General features: G+C 39.3%; 1 protein-coding gene across 5 annotated transcripts in view; it reads left to right on the forward strand.

Annotated features, from left to right (window-relative positions):
* The window catches only part of C17H2orf92 (chromosome 17 C2orf92 homolog), a 432,030-nt gene that overhangs the window by 154,032 nt on the left and 256,390 nt on the right, over positions 1–21,608 (forward strand). For all 5 annotated transcript variants that reach the window (XM_077133807.1, XM_077133808.1, XM_077133809.1 and 2 more), the window contains 4 exons: positions 4,322–4,405; positions 6,403–6,507; positions 9,461–9,544; positions 10,733–10,837. In XM_077133807.1, coding sequence (XP_076989922.1) covers positions 4,322–4,405; positions 6,403–6,507; positions 9,461–9,544; positions 10,733–10,837 — 378 coding nt within the window. The remainder of the gene's footprint in view (positions 1–4,321; positions 4,406–6,402; positions 6,508–9,460; positions 9,545–10,732; positions 10,838–21,608) is intronic.

A 21,608-nucleotide genomic window follows, 5' to 3' on the forward strand; every position in this document is an offset into this window, starting at 1 on the left:
CCAACTCTCCTCAAACTCTTCAAAAAAATCGAAGTGGAGGGAAAACTACCTAATTCATTCTATGAAGCCAACATCACCCTCATACCAAAACCAGGCAAAGATATTACAAAAAAAGAAAACTACAAACCAGTCTCTCTCTAATGAATATAGATGCAAAAATCCTCAATAAAATTCTAGCAAATCATATCCAAGAACACATTAAAAGAATTATACATCATGACCAAGTAGGATTCATCCCAGGTATGCAAGGATGGTTCAACATAAGAAAATCAATTAATGTAATACACCATATCAACAAATCAAAGCAGAAAAATCACATGATCATCTCAATTGATGCAGAGAAGGCATTTGACAAGATTCAACATCCTTTCCTGTTGAAAACACTTCAAAAGATAGGAATACAAGGGAACTTCCTTAAAATGATAGAGGGAATATATGAAAAACCCACAGCTAATATCATCCTCAATGGGTAAAAATGGAAAACTTTCCCCCTAAGATCAGGAACAAGACAAGGATGTCGACTATCACCACTATTATTCAACATTGTGTTGGAGGTTCTAGCCAGAGCAATTAGACAAGAAAAAGAAATACAAGGCTTCAAAATTGGAAAGGAAGAAGTAAAACTATCACTGTTTGCAGACGATATGATACTATACGTCGAAAAACCGGAAAAATCCACAACAAAACTACTAGAGCTAATAAATGAGTACAGCAAAGTAGCAGGTTACAAGATCAACATTCAAAAATCTGTAGCATTTCTATACACTAGTAATGAACAAGCTGAGGGGGAAATCAAGAAACGAATCCAATTTACAATCACAACTAAAAGAATAAAATACCTAGGAATAAATTTAACTAAAGCGACAAAAAATCTATATAAAGAAAACTACAAAAAACTGTTAAAAGAAATCACAGAAAACCTAAATAGATGGAAGGGCATACCGTGTTCATGGATTGAAAGACCAAATATAGTTAAGATGTCAATCCTACCTAAATTGATTTACAGATTCAATGCAATACCAATCAAAATCCCAACAACTTATTTCTCAGAAATAGAAAAACCAATAAGCAAATTTATCTGGAAGGGCAGGGTGCCCCGAATTGCTAAGAACATCTTGAGGAAAAAAAACGAAGCTGGAGGTCTTGCACTGCCTGACTTTAAGGCATATTATGAAGCCACAGTGGTCAAAACAGCATGGTATTGGCATAAAGATAGATATATCAACAAATGGAATCGAATAGAGCGCTCAGATATAGACCCTCTCATCTATGGACATTTGATCTTTGATAAGGCAGTCAAGCCAACTCACCTGGGACAGAACAGTCTCTTCAATAAATGGTGCCTAGAGAACTGGATATCCATATGCAAAAGAATGAAAGAAGACCCATATCTCACACCCTATACAAAAGTTAACTTAAAATGGATCAAAGATCTAAACATTAGGTCTAAGACCATAAAACAGTTAGAGGAAAATGTAGGGAGATATCTTATGAACCTTACAATTGGAGGCGGTTTTATGGACTTTAAACCTAAAGCAAGAGCAGTGAAGAAGGAAATAAATAAATGGGAGCTCCTCAAAATTAAACACTTTTGTGCATCAAAGAACTTCATCAAGAAAGTAGAAAGACAGCCTACACAATGGGAGACAATATTTGGAAATGACATATCAGATAAAGGTCTAGTATCCAGAATTTATAAAGAGATTGTCCAACTCAACAACAAAAAGACAGTCAACCCAATTACAAAATGGGAAAAAGACTTGAACAGACATCTCTCAGAAGAGGAAATACAAATGGACAAAAGGCACATGAAGAGATGCTCAATGTCCCTGGCCATTAGAGAAATGCAAATCAAAACCACAATGAGATATCATCTCACACCCACCAGAATGGCCATTATCAACAAAACAGAAAATGACAAGTGCTGGAGAGGATGCGGAGAAAGAGGCACACTTATCCACTGTTGGTGGGAATGTCAAATGGTGCAACCACTGTGGAAGGCAGTTTGGCGGTTCCTCAAAAAGCTGAATATAGAATTGCCATACGACCCAGCAATACCATTGCTAGGTATCTACTCAAAGAACTTAAGGGCAAAGACACAAACGGACATTTGCACACCAATGTTTATAGCAGCGTTATTTACAATTGCAAAGAGATGGAGACAGCCAAAATGTCCATCAACAGACGAGTGGCTAAACAAACTGTGGTATATACATACGATGGAATACTATGCAGCTTTAAGACAGAATAAACTTATGAAGCATGTAATAACATGGATGGACCTAGAGAACATTATGCTGAGTGAGTCTAGTCAAAAACTAAAGGACAAATACTGTATGGTCCCAGTGATGTGAACTGACATTCAAGAATAAACTTGGAATATGTCATTGGTAACAGAGTCCAGCAGGAGTTAGAAACAGGGTAAGACAATGGGTAATTGGAGCTGAAGGGATGCAGACTGTGCAACAGGACTAGATACAAAAACTCAAAAATGGACAGCACAATAATACCTAATTGTAAAGTAATCATGTTAAAACACTGAATGAAGCTGCATCTGAGCTATAGGTTTTTTTTTTTGTCTGTCTGTTTGTCTTTTTTTTCTTTTTCCTTTTTTTTTACTATTATTATTATTTTTATTTTTTTTCTCTATATTAACATTCTATATCTTTTTCTGTTGTTTTGGTAGTTCTTTTCCTAAATCGATGCAAATGTTCTAAGAAATGATGATCATGCATCTATGTGATGATGTTAAGAATTACTGATTGCATATGTAGAATGGAATGATTTCTAAATGTTGTGTTAATTTCTTTTTTTTCTCTAATTAATAAAAAAAAAGAAAAAAAAAGAAAAAAGAAAAAAAAAAAAGAAACGGTTGCTCCCGCAAGACTGATTGGGATTGAAGCGTGGTTTTCCTAAGGTACACAAATCCTTTTAAATAGCACATTTGTGGATATGTACACTAGCAATGAACAATCAGAGAGAAAAGTAGGAAAATTTTATTTACAATAGATCTAAAAGAAATGAACTAAGAATTTAACCGTGTTGTGCATTAAACCAAAGGATGCTTAGATCACTGAGCTCAATTTATTCCTATCCCTCAGTAGCCACGTGATTTCCAGCACAAGCTGTGATATTAGGCAGGTATCATTTCCCCAGATTATTCTCATTTGCTCTTCATTATCCATCCGTAAATGACAAAATGAGAAATGCTTTTCTTAAGAAACAGATCAAGTAGGGGCAGAGTCAGCCCTCCGGTATAGTCCCAGATTATGGATGATGCAGAGAATGCACTAGCATTTTCACTCATCTGCAAAACAAAAAAAACAACATATTTCCAATGTGGTTAAGGTAATTCTTTCTTGGCATCAATCCTTAAGCAGGGGCAAGTTTTCCTTTATAAAACTGAAAAGTACATCTTCTTCCTCTGCTCGCCACAAATTGGAGCTATGAACATAAACATCCTTGGTACATGCTTCATTTTCTTTATGACATAACAGATAACTGAGTAATAAAAAAGGTAGTGAACGTTGATTTGCATGTCACATGACATTTTATCTCCCCCCGCTCTAACACAAGGCCATCCTGGTGGTTGGTCCACAGTTTTAGGTTGTTAAGTGGCTGAAAGCAGATGCCACGAAATGGGTTGGCTTAACAATGGGAATTTATTAGCTTAGTTTTAAGGCTGAGAAAAAGGTCTAAATCCAGGCATCATCAAGGCAATGCTTTCTTCTGGAAGACTGACTGCCAGTGATCCTTGACCCTCTGCCACATGGCAAGTCACATGGTGGCATCTGCTGCTCTGTCCCTTCTCTACTGGGTTTCGTTGCATTCAGTTTCTTGCCTCTGTGACTTTCTCTCTCTCTATTTGTGTATTCATTCCATTTATAAAGGACTCCAGTGGGGGGTGAAGACCCATCCTACGTGAGATGGGTCACACCTTGCCCAAGGTTGCCTAATCAAGAGGGCCTACTCACAATGGGTCCACACCCACAAGAATGATTCAATTTAAGAACATGACATCCTGGGGTCCATGCAGCTTCAAACCACCACCACCACCATCCCCAGATGGAAAACCCAAGTCCACTGGACTTTGCTGCCCCAAGGATCCCAGGGCTCTCTAGGTTGGAGTGGAATATTACATCCAGTGCCCTTCCCCCAAGGGCAGGCGTATTACATGCTGCTGCTCTCAAAATTCCATGCAAAGTATTATCGATCTCTCTTTTTCCTTTTTTTGTTTTCTTTTTTGTATTATCAATTCCTAAAGAAATACATGCAGATTCAGTGAAAGATTTAATCTCAATTAATGTTTATTTTCCCATAGTTGACCGCAAGACAAAGACCTTTAAAAATACTGAATTTACATTGAATTCAAAAAGTCTAATGGGACACTTGCGTGAAATATTTGGTAAGTAATCTCTTCAAGTGAAATATTTATGCAGTATTTGACAAGGATTGCATGCTTGAGCATGGTTGTCACCCAGATAACCTTGTCCTGGGGCTTTGAGAGGATGGAGGGCACTTTAGATGTGGCTACAATCAGTCCCTGTAATGTCAGAGCCCCTAGAAATTAAGAAAAACAGAAATACAAACACTTGAGAAGGACCTTGCTCCTCGACACGGTCCATCCCCAGCAGCATGAGCATTGCCCAGGGACTCGTGAAACTGCACACTGTCGGGATTCCTCAGCCAGCTGATTCACCTCTGCCTCAGCAAGGTGCCCAGGATATTCCTGCACATGTTTGAGAGCATGAGGCTCTGAGGCTCAGCTCTTCTCCCATGGTCACAGCCTTAAAGGAGCAAGAGAGTCCCTGGGGAGATTGCCACAAGTGGGCATCCTAGTTCTGCCTCAGTGATCAGATTCCATGGTCTGTCGTGGGGCCTTTGCATGAGTAGTTTCATAGCCCCCAGGGTATTCAGGGCTATGAACACGCTAATCTAGTCCAGGTCCCTCATTTCACATTTGAGAAGGGCTAAGGCCATAGAAGTCCTCTTTAGCGGAGAACTGAGCCTGAGAGAAAAGGTTCAGACACACAGCTGTATGCTTTTGGAATCTATCCAAATTCCAGTGAAATCTGTCTTCTTTGGTGCTTGTTATAATGGGGTCAAGGGTAGAGGCTGAGAAAGGGCTATAAGGAAGTGTGGGCCCTGATTCTTCCCTATGGGTTGGATGGGAAAGCTTGAGGATGTCAGAGTGACATCATTTCATGCTTAGAAAGGGCACATCTCTCTCTACATCATTTGGACTGTTTCACAGGCGTTTTCAGAAATTCTGAGTTTGCTCCTCTTCCATGTGTGCTATAAAAGACACCTCGGTAAATGTGCTTTGCCTGACAGACACGGCAGACTGACTGGTAGATGGCCATGGTTGAATGAATGGATTAATCCCAGTCCTCAGGTTTCTAGTGATTGATGTTTAGGAATCAGAGGACTTGTTCTTATCCTTGCAGGTGACCTCAGTCTCTCTGAAACCAGCCCCCCCATGTGTAGAAGGGAGTGAGTGCATCTCAAGATGTGTATCTGGTTCATGTTTGGGAGGTTCCCATCTCCCGAGCACTTGCTCACCTACATGGGCTCTCCCAGAGTTGGCCTTGGCACTGTTAGTTCACCACTACAGAGTTGGGTTCTGTTTGAGTAGCATTTTCAGGAGTTGTAGCTCAACCTGTTCATTAAGGAAGGGAGAGCTCATGAGAACTCATCGTTTTTCTAGGGAATATGAGTTCTCTAGAGAACTCATCATTTCTCTAGGAATACTGTGTTCTTAATGTATTCACCTGTTTCATGATGGAGTATACCATCCACCAATGTGAGACAGCCTTTGCAAAAGGAACTCAGAACAAAGACAAAATCAGTTCAATTTGATTTGATATTTCTCTTTGGGTTAGCAAAGTAAACCTAGAAGGGGAATTAACTGCTCTCCTTCAGGGAGCCTAGAAACCTGAAAGCTTTAAAGGGAATGAGAAATATATATAACAAATGAAGCCAAGAGGAATTATCAATTGTTTTATAGACCAAGAATTGTGTAAACTTGAACAGTTTTATGCTTCATTTATACCTCCACAGTATCCACCTCTTTTTATGGGCAGCTTGGGAAAGTCTCAGAGATGGGTCAAAATGACAACAGGAGCAGGTGGGGAAATTGTGAAAATAAAGACCATGAAATTTGGGGCAAATTTCCTGTCATTCATGTTAGTGGGCAGTGTTTACTATCCAGGATATTAGTGCGATCACAATTTTACAGAACTGATTTTGGTAGGTGGAGCGCTCCTCCATGAGACAAGGTATTTCAGAACAAAAAATCAAATATCCATTGAGTTTGTGTCACTTATTTTCTAGGTATGTATAGTGCAAAATATTTCAATGCTTTATTATTGGTGTTAACATGCTTTGTTTACTTTATTTGAGATGAAATTATATGGCAAGAGCTCTCCAGAGTTCCATATAATCCAGCACTGGATGAAATTAGAAGGACAACAGCCACACCAATTACAGAGAAAGTCATGAAACCAAGCAAGTATATATTTTTAAATCATTATGTACACATATTATGAAGGTCTATTTATTATACTAAATGTCCTTCCCTACCACTTTAGCACTCTTTAGCCTTCCAGGGAAAAAACATTGAAATATATAGGAATAACTTACCAAAATACTCAAATAACCTTCCATTGGCTATGGAAGTTTATGGTCTAAAATTAAAATATCCCTGTATTTGGGGTGGTCCCTTAAGTGTTCATGTCAGTCAGATTCTTTCACTCTGGTGATGTTCAGAGGAAAAGATCCAACCTCACAAGTGTGTTTCACTGTCCTCAAAACAAAAGCTCTGGCTAGAGTAGTTGCTTTCCACTCAGCAGCACTTGCTAGTTCAATGTGCATGCATGTGTGCCTCAGTCCCTAGGAGGACTTGGAAAAGCCCAGCCTTCCCACCCACCCTGTGGCATGAGCCTCTTTATAATAATATTTCTGTGGGGAAGCAGGGCAGATGCTCCTTTTTCACTGGTGCACAGAGTCCAAAGCAGGGAGGAAGGAACCAGGTAAATTTGCATAAATATGCAAGTGAGACCCCAAATGCACAAAATAACTAAGAAATGCTTTAAAATGGACAACATGTGCATAGGAAAAAAATGGAAGGAGGGCATTTGTTTGTCATGACAAGGAAGGCATTTGTATAATGTCAAAAACTGTAAGATGAGTAAACAGATTTTGTAACTACCATTGGCAATGATTTTATAAACCACATGAGTAAGATAAAGCATGATTTTATTGCATAGTCTTGAGGACTGTCTGAGTTTTCCAGGGCTGCCATAACAAACACCATAAACTGGTTGGCTTGAACAACAGGAACTTGTCTCACAGTTTAGGCTGGAAGTCTAAAATGAAGGTATCGGAAAGCCATGCATTCTGTGAAGTCTGTAACCTTCTGATGGTGGCTCAGTCCCTGGCTGTCTCACGTAGTGATCTGTCTCTGTCAGTCTTGTCCTGTGGCTTCCAACCCCATGTCCAAATACTGCTTCTTCCTGTTGACTCCAGTCATGCAGGATTAAAGCAAGCCAGACTTCCAAAATTTAGCCTCATCTTAAGAGCATCTTAAGACTCTATTTACAAATATGTTTGCACCCACAAGGCCAGGATTTAGGACTAGAACACACTTGTCTGGGGACATGATTCAATCCCAACAACACCTTTGTCCCTCACAACATTTTATCATGCTCAGTTGGTGACACAAGATGACAAACAACTTTTTTTAGCAAAGGGCTTGCTTGATTAAGTGTTTCTATTCTTAATTACCTACCAAAATCTCCATTATGGAGAGCTATCCATTTGTTATTTCCTGGTTCACAGCACTCATACTTGAAATTGTCTTTAACCGTCAAACCAGCCTTTCTACTAGTTTCCCTGTGTAGTGTATCAGTGTTGTGAGCACAGATACCCAGTGCTGTGCAGACTGTCTGTCAGTAAACCATGTGAGTGTCCACTCTGCTGCTGGTTTTGTCTCAGGCATTCACATTCTCTCAGATGCTTCTTGAGTCAGTGTCATATAAGGATAGGTAGGTGCTGTGAGCCAGCCAACTCTTTATTAGGAAGAGATAGGATTAACACGCTGGTTACTTTGCCCATGTTCCTGTGGGCTAAGAAAAAGGCCTGGTCTTCAAGACTTTATGTCAAGATAATGGGGCTGTTCTCTCAGACATGACAACCTTAAAGAAAAGCCTGAAAACATATCTCACAATCTCTATAAGTTGCTGACATCATTAGCTCAATCAGTTGCCATCTTTGAGTGGCCATGTGAGTGTCAGCACAATGAGTTCCTATGGAAGGTCATTGACCCAGTGCATTCCCCTATGCACCTTCATGTGGGCATCACTAAATGATAAAATAAGAAATTAATTTTGCTGGAAATAGATCAAGTAGGGGCAGCCACAGGCCTCCTGAGTTCTCAGGAATGGATAAGTGCATAGTTTCCAATAGTATTTTCACTGCTCTGCAAACCAAGAAAGCAGTGCAATTGTAAGAAGGTCAAAGCCACCCTTTGTTGAGATCATTCCTTAAGGAGGGAAACGTTTCACTCTGCAGAACTGAAATGGGTGTCATCTTCCTTTGCTTCCCTCAAAATGGATGTTCCACCCCAGCTCATGGAGGGCTCATGTCAGAGCAGCCACAAGGCCAATGAACACGCTAGACAGGAGTTAGACATGAGTTTTATTAGGACTCGTGAACAGGGAGAGTCTCCAGTGGCGGCTGTCTGTAAAATGGAAATAATATCCTAGAAGATGGAAATAGTACACCTGCAAAGGCAGGGGTCCAAGGGGCAGCTTAAGGGGTTTAATAGAAGTACATTCCATATGGTGTGAGAAAAGAGTTTCAGTAGGGTTTCATAATGCAGGATCTGGAGATTTGTTATCAACATATCAGGGGAGAGGAGTTTTAATGCTTTACAAGATAAGTGGTTTATGTTTCCATCTGTATATTCTTTCCTGAGGAGGTCTATTGACCTTTAACTTCTGTCCTGGTCATGTAGGAGACTTTATGCAGCAACTTATTCTCCATATGGAGGAAGAGCCCAGACCCTGAGTCTCCACAATGGATAATGAGCATAACCATCTTTAGGACCAGCTCATTTATTGCAGTTCATAATTCATGATAATAGTGAGCAAAAAGAAGATGTCACCTTTTGTTTTCTGCCTCATGTTGTCAAATCACAGGTCTTCACTCTCAGTCATGTCTCTCTGTGGGTGGACATCCTTCCCACAAGTCCCTATACATTCCACAGGACTTTACCGTCCAAGATCCCAGAGCTCCTTGGTTTGACCACAACGTTGAGTGCAGTGCCCTTTATCCCAGAACAGGCCTCCTTGCGTGATGCTACTCTCACAACACCACCAGCAATAGCATGCTTCTGAAAGGAATAAGTGCATCAGCTCTGTCTAAAGATTTAATCACAGCTCAGGTTATTTTCCCGTAGGTCAAACCCAGAGAAAGTACTTGAAACGTACTGAATTTGCATCAAATTTTAAGGAGCAGGAGAAAAACTTATCTGAAATATTTGGTAAGCAACTTCATTGTGCAAAACATTTATGGTCTGTTATCAACGAATTGCATGCATGTCCAATGTTTTCTCCCAGATAAGGTGTTACTGCTGCTGTGAGGGGAATGGGAATGCTTTGCCTTAAGGCTTGAATCAGTTTTCCTAAGTGTCCTGTTCCCAGAAATAAAGTATGGAATCTAAACTCTTGGGCAGGAGTTTGCTGCTCAGAGAGTGGTCCTTCTCAGAAAGCATCATCTGAGTCACATGTGCCATGATTAAGGTGCTCAGAAGATTTCTGCGCATGTTAGAGACAGCTAGGCTCTGAGCTCAGAAACACCTTCTTCCTTGGTCTCCGCCCTGAAGAAACAACAAATGCTCCTGGGGTGATTGCCACAAGTGGGCAAATGATGAAAAGAACCCAAGTGTCCATGAACAAAGGTGGTGTACATGCAATGTTATTTTATTCATCCATAAAAATAAATGTATCTGATATATGTTACAACCTGACTGACCCTTGAAATAAGTAAGACTGGAAGGCCATGTATTGTGATTCCGCAAATGTGAGGAATCTAGAATATGCAGGTTCATAGGGACACTGTTAAGGTTGCCAGGGCCTGGAAGGTGCTACTGGAAAGTTATTGCTAAATGCGCATAGCATTTCTGTTTGGGATGATGGAAATGTTCTGAGAGTAGAAAATGGTGAAATTTATGCAACATTGTCAAATTATGCCATTCTATTGTACCCTTAAAAATGATTTTTTTTCTTTGTATACTGTATGACAGGGGTCACATTTCAAAGAGCTTTCTGAATTTATAAAGTCTTTATAAATGGCCTCATTTCTACTTCTTTAATCTCTGCCTACTTTTTATGGGACTGTTTGGGGAAAGTCTTGGATATGTGGTCAGATGACAATAGAAGCAAGAAATAAAATTATGAACACCATGAGATTCTAGTCCTAGTTACTAGCCATAAATCACTAGTGGCAGTATTTACCATCCAGGACATCCAGTGCACTCATGAGTTTTCAGAAATGATTTAGATTAGCAGAGTTCCCCTTCCTGAGACCAGGTGTTTTAGAACATAAAGTCACATATCCATTGAGTTTGTATCATTTATTTACATTCACACACAACTCTAGATACTTAAAGAGAAAAATATCTCTGTCTTGCATTGTTAGTATTAACATACCTTTGTTTACTTTACTTGAGATGAAATTGTACAGCAAGTCCTCTCCAAAGTTCCATATAATCCAGTATTGGATGAAAGAAGAAGTACAGCAGCCAAATCAACTCTAAAGAATGTCATGAATCCAAGCAAGTATATCTTTTTAAACTTATAAGTACTTATGTCCTAAAGTCCTATTTATTGTGTCAGATGTACTGGCCCATAATTACAGCATTTTTTAATCTTCTGAGGCAAAACCAAATTGAGATGTAAAAGAAAGAGAAGTCCAAGTCCTCTGTACAGCCTTGGACTGACTATGGAAGACTATGGTCTGAATGAAAATATCCCTGTAATTGGGGTGATCCCTGAAGCGTATATGTCAGGTGGGTTCTCACACTCTGAACACTCTTCAGAAGACATGATCCAACTTTGCAGGTGTAGTTCACTGTTCTTGATAAGACAAGCCCTAACTAGCTTACTTTCTATTCAACAGCACATGCTGGTTCGATGTGCATGTGTGCAACTGGTCACTGGCAGAACTTGAGAGAGCCCGGCCTTCCCACATCCCTCCCCATCACCCTGCAGGCATCAGCCCCTGTAAAATATTTGCACAGAGTTGCAAAACAGACTTCTTTTGTACGGGTGCTCAAATGCCTAAAATGGAGGAGGCAGCCACTTCTGTGTAAAACATGTAGGAGAGCCCCAAAATGCACAAAATGACAAGGAAAAACTTTTAAGGTAGACAGTATGTGCATTAGGAAGAAAATTGAAAAAGGGCAATTAGTTATCAGGACAAGACAGACATTTGTGCCACATTAAAATAAAAATGAGTAAACAAATTTTATTGCAACCTACCATTGCCAGTGCCTTTTATCAGCCATAATGATTAAGATAAAATATAATATATTTTTTTTATTAATTAAAAAAAGAATTAACAAAACAATTAGAAATCATTCCAATCTACATGTACAATCAGTAATTCTTAATAACATCACATAGTTGCATATTCATCATTTCTTAGTACATTTGCATCGATTTAGAAAAAGAAATAAAAAGACAACAGAATAAGAATTAAAACAATAATAGAAAGAAAAAAAAACAAAAAAAACAAAAACAAAAAACCTATACCTCACATGCAGCTTCATTCAGTGTTTTAACATAATTGCATTACAATTGGGTAGTATTGTGCTGTCCATTTCTGAGTTTTTATATCCAGTCCCGTTGTACAGTCTGTATCCCTTCATCTCCAATTATCCCTTCTCTTTTTTTTTTTTTTTTAATTAACGGAAAAAAAGAAATTAACCCAACATTTAGAGATCATACCATTCTACATATGCACTCAGTAATTCTTAACATCATCACATAGATGCATGATCATCATTTCTTAGAACATTTGCATTGGTTTAGAAGAACTAGCAACATAACCGAAAAAGATATAGAATGTTAATATAGAGAAAAAAATAAAAGTAATAATAGTAAAATCAAAACAAAACAACACAAAACAAAACAAAAACCTATAGCTCAGATGCAGCTTCATTCAGTGTTTTAACATGATTACTTTACAATTAGGTATTATTGTGCTGTCCATTTTTGAGTTTTTGTATCTAGTCCTGTTGCACAGTCTGTATCCCTTCAGCTTCAATTACCCATTGTCTTACCCTGTTTCTAACTCCTGCTGAACTCTGTTACCAATGACATATTTCAAGTTTATTCTCGAATGTCCGTTCACATCAGTGGGACCATACAGTATTTGTCCTTTAGTTTTTGGCTGGATTCACTCAGCATAATATTCTCTAGGTCCATCCATGTTATTACATGGTTCATAAGTTTATCTTGTCTTAAAGCTGCATAATATTCCATCGTATGTATATACCACAGTTTGTTTAGCCACTCTTCTGTTGATGGAGATTTTGGCTGTTTCCATCTCTTTGCAATTGTAAATAATGCTGCTATAAACATTGGTGTGCAAATGTCCGTTTGTGTCTTTGCCCTTAAGTCCTTTGAGTAGATACCTAGCAATGGTATTGCTGGGTCGTATGGCAATTCTATATTCAGCTTTTTGAGGAACCGCCAAACTGCCTTCCACAGTGGTTGCACCCTTTGACATTCCCACCAACAGTGGATAAGTGTGCCTCTTTCTCCGCATCCTCTCCAGCACTTGTCATTTTCTGTTTTGTTGATAATGGCCATTCTGGTGGGTGTGAGATGATATCTCATTGTGGTTTTGATTTGCATTTCTCTAATGGCCAGGGACATTGAGCATCTCTTCATGTGCCTCTTGGCCATCCGTATTTCCTCTTCTGAGAGGTGTCTGTTCAAGTCTTTTTCCCATTTTGTAATTGGGTTGGCTGTCTTTTTGTTGTTGAGATGAACAATCTCTTTATAAATTCTGGATACTAGACCTTTATCTGATATATCATTTCCAAATATTGTCTCCCATTGTGAAGGCTGTCTTTCTACTTTCTTGATGAAGTTCTTTGATGCACAAAAGTGTTTAATTTTGAGGAGTTCCCATTTATTTATTTCCTTCTTCAGTGCTCTTGCTTTAGGTTTAAGGTCCATAAAACCGCCTCCAGTTGTAAGATCCATAAGATATCTCCCAACATTTTCCTCTAACTGTTTTATGGTCTTAGACCTAATGTTTAGATCTTTGATCCATTTTAAGTTAACTTTTGTATAGGGTGTGAGAGATGGGTCTTCTTTCATTCTTTTGCATATGGATATCCAGTTCTCTAGGCACCATTTATTGAAGAGACTGCTCTGTCCCAGGTGAGTTGGCTTGACTGCCTTATCAAAGATCAAATGTCCATAGATGAGAGGGTCTATATCTGAGCACTCTATTCGATTCCATTGGTCGATATATCTATCTTTATGCCAATACCATGCTGTTTTGACCACTGTGGCTTCATAATATGCCTTAAAGTCAGGCAGCGCGAGACCTCCAGCTTCGTTTTTTTTCCTCAAGATGTTTTTAGCAATTCGGGGCACCCTGCCCTTCCAGATAAATTTGCTTATTGGTTTTTCTATTTCTGAAAAATAAGTTGTTGGGATTTTGATTGGTATTGCATTGAATCTGTAAATCAATTTAGGTAGGATTGACATCTTAACTATATTTAGTCTTCCAATCCATGAACACGGTATGCCCTTCCATCTATTTAGGTCTTCTGTGATTTCTTTTAGCAGTTTTTTGTAGTTTTCTTTATATAGGTTTTTTGTCTCTTTAGTTAAATTTATTCCTAGGAATTTTATTCTTTTAGTTGCAATTGTAAATGGGATTCGTTTCTTGATTTCCCCCTCAGCTTGTTCATTACTAGTGTATAGAAATGCTACAGATTTTTGAATGTTGATCTTGTAACCTGCTACTTTGCTGTACTCATTTATTAGCTCTAGTAGTTTTGTTGTGGATTTTTCCGGGTTTTCGACGTATAGTATCATATCATCTGCAAACAGTGATAGTTTTACTTCTTCCTTTCCAATTTTGATGCCTTGTATTTCTTTTTCTTGTCTAATTGCTCTGGCTAGAACCTCCAACACAATGTTGAATAATAGTGGTGATAGTGGACATCCTTGTCTTGTTCCTGATCTTAGGGGGAAAGTTTTCAATTTTTCCCCATTGAGGATGATATTAGCTGTGGGTTTTTCATATATTCCCTCTATCATTTTAAGGAAGTTCCCTTGTATTCCTATCTTTTGAAGTGTTTTCAACAGGAAAGGATGTTGAATCTTGTCGAATGCCTTCTCTGCATCAATTGAGATGATCATGTGATTTTTCTGCTTTGATTTGTTGATATGGTGTATTACATTAATTGATTTTCTTATGTTGAACCATCCTTGCATACCTGGGATGAATCCTACTTGGTCATGATGTATAATTCTTTTAATGTGTTCTTGGATATGATTTGCTAGAATTTTATTGAGGATTTTTGCATCTGTATTCATTAGAGAGATTGGTCTGTAGTTTTCTTTTTTTGTAATATCTTTGCCTGGTTTTGGTATGAGGGTGATGTTGGCTTCATAGAATGAATTAGGTAGTTTTCCCTCCACTTCGATTTTTTTGAAGAGTTTGAAGAGAATTGGTACTAATTCTTTCTGGAACGTTTGGTAGAATTCACATGTGAAGCCATCTGGTCCTGGACTTTTCTTTTTAGGAAGCTTTTGAATGACTGATTCAATTTCTTTACTTGTGATTGGTTTGTTGAGGTCATCTATGTCTTCTTGAGTCAAAGTTGGTTGTTCATGTCTTTCCAGGAACCCGTCCATTTCCTCTAAATTGTTGTATTTATTAGCGTAAAGTTGTTCATAGTATCCTGTTATTACCTCCTTTATTTCTGTGAGGTCAGTAGTTATGTCTCCTCTTCCATTTCTGATCTTATTTATTTGCATCCTCTCTCTTCTTCTTTTTGTCAATCTTGCTAAGGGCCCATCAATCTTATTGATTTTCTCATAGAACCAACTTCTGGCCTTATTGATTTTCTCTATTGTTTTCATGTTTTCAATTTCATTTATTTGTGCTCTAATCTTTGTTATTTCTTTCCTTTTGCTTGCTTTGGGGTTAGCTTGCTGTTCTTTCTCCAGTTCTTCCAAATGGATAGTTAATTCCTGCATTTTTGCCTTTTCTTCTTTTCTGATATAGGCATTTAGAGCAATAAATTTCCCTCTTAGCACTGCCTTTGCTGCATCCCATAAGTTTTGATATGTTGTGTTTTCATTTTAATTCGCCTCGAGGTATTTGCTAATTTCTCTTGCAATTTCTTCTTTGACCCAGTCGTTGTTTAGGAGTGTGTTGTTGAGCCTCCACGTATTTGTGAATTTTCTGGCACTCTGCCTATTATTGATTTCCAACATCATTCCTTTATGGTCCGAGAAAGTGTTGTGTAAGATTTCAATCTTTTTAAATTTGTTAAGACTTGCTTTGTGACCCAGCATATGGTCTATCTTTGAGAATGATCCATGAGCACTTGAGAAAAAGGTGTATCCTGCTGTTGTGGGATGTAATGTCCTATAAATGTCTATTAAGTCTAGTTCATTTATAGTAATATTCAGATTCTCTATTTCTTTGTTGATCCTCTGTCTAGATGTTCTGTCCCTTGATGAGAGTGGTGAGTTGAAGTCTCCAACTATTATGGTATATGAGTCTATTTCCCTTTTCAGTGTTTGCAGTATATTCCTCACGTATTTTGGGGCATTCTGATTCGTTGCGTAAATATTTATGATTGTTATGTCTTCTTGTTTAATTGTTCCTTTTATTAGTATATAGTGTCCTTCTTTGTCTCTTTTAACTGTTTTACATTTGAAGTCTAATTTGTTGGATATTAGTATAGCCACTCCTGCTCTTTTCTGGTTGTTATTTGCATGAAATATCTTTTCCCAACCTTTCACTTTCAACCTATGTTTATCTTTGGGTCTAAGATGTGTTTCCTGTAGACAGCATATAGAAGGATCCTGTTTTTTAATCCATTCTGCCAATCTATGTCTTTTGATTGGGGAATTCAGTCCATTGACATTTAGTGTTATTACTGTTTGGATAATATTTTCCTCTAACATTTTGCCTTTTGTATTATATATATCATATCTGATTTTCCTTCTTTCTACACTCTTTTCCATATCTCTCTCTTCTGTCTTTTTGTATCTGACTCTAGTGCTCCCTTTAGTATTTCTTGCAGAGCTGGTCTCTTGGTCACAAATTCTTTCAGTGACTTTTTGTCTGAGAATGTTTTAATTTCTCCCTCATTTTTGAAGGATAATTTTGCTGGATATAGGAGTCTTGGTTGGCAGTTTTTCTCTTTTAGTATTTTAAATATATCATCCCACTGTCTTCTAGCTTCCATGGTTTCTGCTGAGAAATCTACACAAAGTCTTATTGGGTTTCCCTTGTATGTAATGGATTGTTTTTCTCTTGCTGCTTTCAAGATCTTCTCTTTCTCTTTGACCTCTGACATTCTAACTTGTAAGTGTCTTGGAGAACGCTTATTTGGGTCTAATCTCTTTGGGGTGCGCTGCACTTCTTGGATCTGTAATTTTAGGTCTTTCATAAGAGTTGGGAAATTTTCAGTGATAATTTCTTCCATTAGTTTTTCTCCTCCTTTTCCCTTCTCTTCTCCTTCTGGGACACCCACAACATGTATATTTGTGCGGTTCATATTGTCCTTGAGTTCCCTGATACCCTGTTCAAATTTTTCCATTCTTTTCCCTATAGTTTCTGTTTCTTTTTGGAATTCAGATGTTCCATCCTCCAAATCACTAATTCTATCTTCTGTCTCTTTAAATCTATCATTGTAGCTATCCATTATTTTTTCTATGTTTGCTACTTTATCCTTCACTTCCATAAGTTCTGCGATTTGTTTTTTCAGTTTTTCTATTTCTTCTTTATGTTCAGCCCATGTCCTCTTCATGTCCTCCCTCAATTTATCGATTTCATTTTTGAAGAGGTTTTCCATTTCTGTTCGTATATTCAGCATTAGTTGTCTCAGCTCTTGTGTCTCATTTGAGCTATTGGTTTGTTCCTTTGATGAGCCATATTCTCAATCTTTTGAGCGTGGACAGTTATCTTCTGCTGCTGGCGTCTGGGCATTTATTCAGATTTCTCTTGGTGTTGGACCCAGCAAGGTTGTAATATTTTTCTGTGAAATCTCTGGGTTCTGTTTTTCTTATCCTGCCCAGTAGGTGGCGCTCGTGGCACACGTTTGTCTGCGGGTCCCACCAGTAAAAGGTGCTGTGGGACCTTAAACTTTGGAAAACTCTCGCCGTCCTGGGGGTTCGCTAGCCGAAGCGGCTTGAGCCGGCCCGGGGTCCGAACGCAGGGAGGGTTGCTGGTCGCCGCAGCCAGGGAAAGAGCCCGTCCGAATTTCCTAGTCGGCCCTGGGCAACAAGCGTGGCGGGAGGGCGCCAGCGGCAGCGGCCCACCCGAGAGAGTGCACGTTCCCCGGGAGTCACGGGGTCACCGTTCTCCGCGGCCTGGGGGTTTCCGATCCAATTCTCTCAGTTGTTCCGGGGGCTGCGCGTGGTGTGGGCGCCAGTCGCCTTGGTTTCAGGGGACCACCTCTCCAATTCTCCCAGCCGGCCCGGGAAGGGGGAAGGGAGTAACTCCGGCCGCTTGCCACCCCGCCCGGTAAGGCCCGCGCGCCTCGGCGATCTCACCCGAGCTGCTTCTCTCAGCCAGCCAGCCGTTCCAGGATGGGGTACGCTGTCTTTTTTTTCTCTGTTGTGGCTTTGGGCGCTTTCTGTATCGTTTCTACTCCCCTAGTAGGTGTCCTGGAGAAGAAACTAAGATCCGCGCGTCTTACTAAGCCGCCATCTTCCAGGAAGTCCTCAAAATATAATATTTTACTGCACAGTCTTAAGTGCTGTGTCAGTCAGGGCTGCTCTAACAAAGACCATGGTCTAGTTGGCTTAAACAACAAGAATTAATTATCCCACAGCTGTGGAGAACAGAAGTCTAAAGTCGAGGTTCCACAAAGCTGTGCTTTCTCCGACATCTGTAGTGTTTGGGGAGTGGAGAGCTGGCAGTTGCTATCTGCCCGTGCGATACGGCAGTCTGTCTACTTTCCACTTCACCTTTGGCTCCAATTTCCGTGTTAAAATTTTTTCCCTTTCTAAGAACGCCAGCTGCACTGGACTCAGGCCCACCCTGATTCTCTTTAGCCTTATCTTAAGAGGATCTTCAAACATCTTACACATAACTTTATAGCCATAGGTCTAGACTAGAATATGTCTTGTGGAGAACATGATTCACTAAGCAATCATACCTTTGTCCTAAAGAATGCCTCATCATGCTCATAATGCAGACGCAGAATGGTAAGCTTTAGCAAGGTGTGTGCATGGTTACATATCTGTTTTTAAAAATATTTTTATTGAGAGATCTTCACATTTATCCATTACATACATGGTGTACTATCACTGGCTCACAATATCTTCACATAATTGTGTATTCATCACCATGATCAATTTTTAGAACATTTGAATCACTCCAGAAAAAGAAATAAAAAGAAAAAAGAAAAAACTCATACAAACCATTAGTATTTCATCTACCTAATTTATTTTACCCTTTGTTCCCCCATTATTTATTTATTTACCCATTAAATATCTATTCTTAATATTTACCCATGTCTCAGAAGCAGAAAACTTCATATTTGTCATTTATTGGATCAAAGTTGTCAGACTTGAAATCATTTGCATATACCCCATATTCATCTTTCTGCCAATTTTCCTATATTGTGTGCATCTGTCATGATCACAGATTACACAGTTGCCATGCAGATTGTCAGGAAATCATGTGAAACGCAGCTTTGTCACTGGTTTTGTGTTGGGACTTCTCATCCTTGCAGGTACTTTCTGAGTGCTCTGTGACACTCAGGATAGAAAGAGGCTGGAGCCTTGCCGAACTGCTCTTTGGGGTAGGATTCTCCTTGTCAGGTTGCCCACTCCACAAGGTGCTAGAATAAAGGTCTGGCCTTGACCTTGATACAAGGTGTATTAGTTAGGGTTCTCTAGAGAAACAGAATCAACAGGGAACACTTGCAAATATAAAATTTATAAAAGTGTCTCATGTGACCGCAGGAATGCAGAGTTCAAATCCACAGGGTAGGCTGTGAAGCTGACGACTCCGATGGAGGGTCTGGATGAACTCCTCAGGAGAGGCTCACCAGCCGAAGCAGGAATAAGCCTGTCTCCTCTGACTCCTCCTTAAAAGGCTTCCTGTGATTAGATTTACCATCACTAATTGTAGAAGACACTCCCCTTTGGCTGATTACAAATGGAATCAGCTGTGAATGCAGCTGACGTGATCATGACCTAATCCTATGAAATGTCCTCATTGCAACAGACAGGCCAGTACTTGCCCAATCAGATAAAGAGCTACCACAACTTGGCCAAGTTGACATATGTCCCTAACCGTGACACAAGGTAATTAGTCAGAGCACTGGATATCACAGCTTCAAAAAAGGCCTGACAATATAGCTCACATCCTCCACAGGTTGCTACGATCCTTTGGCACAATTAATTCCCATCAGTCAGTAGCCATGTAACTGTCAGCACTATCTATGGTCCTATAGAAGGTGGTTGAATAAATCCATTCCCCTTTTCACCTTTGTTTTGACATCATGAGTAATAAAGTTAGAAATTCTTTCTGCTTAACAAACAGATAAAGTAGGGACACTCATAGGCCCTCTGAGCCTTGCCCAAATGGAGATTCAAAGTTTGGATGACTACAGAGCATGAGGTAGTGTTTTTTCATCTTCTGTAAAACAAGAAAGCAAACTATTTCCAACATGGTCATTGTGTTGGTTTGAAAGTATTATGTGTTCCAGAAAAGCCACGTTTTAATCCTGATTTAATCTTGTGTGGGCAGCCATTTCTTTTAATCCTGATTCAATATTGTATATGGAACCTTTTGATTACATGATCTCAATGGAGATATGCATGCCCAGTTGTGGGTATGACATTTTGATTAGATGGAGATGTGCTCCGCCTATTCCAGGTGGGTCTTGATTAGTTTACTGAATTCTTTAAAAGTGAAAACATTTTGGAGAAAGCCAGAAATGATAGAAGCCTCAGAGCCAACAGAGACAGAGCTGACATAAATGACAGAGCCAACAGAAACTTTAGAGCAGAGCTGACACAGATGCCAAAACTTGGAGAACAGAGACCCAGATGTTTGGAGATGCTTGGAGCCCAGCAGATGTGGCGATGAGATGTTAAGCAGGCTAGAACCTGGAGAGAGCCAAGGGAAACCAAGAGACAAAGGCCAGCCCTGGAGAAGGAAAGTGAGGAACCCCCACAGGAGCAGAGGCTGAAAGCAATGGAGCCCAGGAGCAAGGGACCAGCAGATGCCAGTCGCGTGACTTCCCAAATGACAGCTGTTCCAGAGCCATTGACTTTTCTTGAGTGAAGATGCCCTCTTGTTGGTTCCATAATTGGGACACTGTCATTTCCTTAGAACTGTAAACTTGTAACTTATTAAATTCCCCTTTATAAAAATCATTCCAGTTCTGGTATATCTCATTCCAGCAGCTTCCAAACTAATACAATCATTCACTCATGTTAAAAAGCTGTACTTGAAAGAGTGTAAACACTCACCTGATTGTGGAGAAGAAAAGAATTTATTAATGATTTTGCAAGAATGGGTGCACAACCAAAATTTGCTGGCTGATGCACCGAGCAACAGAAAGCAGTAGCATTTATTCCCTAAGCTTAACACGCAACTCCCTCCCCTGTTTCTTTACTAATTAGATACTCTAGAGGTTATAACCTCTAACTGACTAACTGACAGTTCCTACTTTAGATTATTTTTTATACCCCAGTGACCCTGGTCATTATTTGTTTAGATTTGTTTTTATTTAGATAAGGATTTGACACCAATTCTGGCCTTATATCAGAGGCCGTCTCCTTTCCCAGTCTGTGTGAGTGGCCCAAGCTGATTTTGCAGCCCTTTGTTTAGTTAGTTTCATTTTTCCCACTCCGCATCATTTTGTGTGAAAGCTAGACTTAATTTTATTCTTATGAACTCCTCCCTTTTTCTTTTGAACTTTTTAAGCTTTCACATTTTGGTTCTTTTATTAAACTTGATGAGAGCTTTTTTACATTCTTCATCATAGGGATTTTCTTGTTTTTTAAAAGATGTAAAAATTGTTTTGTCTGTATTGAATAGGCTTCTACTTGGTTAGGGCAGTTTTAATAAGTTTTTGAGTTAGCTCCTGGGTGCACGAGATGATGCAATGAATACTTGATTGCTGTTAGCATTCTGGCTATAATGATGAAGAAACTTAAATGGACAGTGCCACCCCTTTCCATTTTCTGAAGGAACTTTCTAACCATTCTGTGAGGGGGTTATTAATGCTTGAATTTTCTGCCAATTCTTCAGATAAGGTTGGTAAGCCTGGCAAAGCTTTGGTGATAGTTCCATCTGGGGCTATATTATTGGGA

Source organism: Tamandua tetradactyla, chromosome 17 (assembly GCF_023851605.1).
Source record: "Tamandua tetradactyla isolate mTamTet1 chromosome 17, mTamTet1.pri, whole genome shotgun sequence".
NCBI classification, from domain to species: domain Eukaryota; kingdom Metazoa; phylum Chordata; class Mammalia; order Pilosa; family Myrmecophagidae; genus Tamandua; species Tamandua tetradactyla.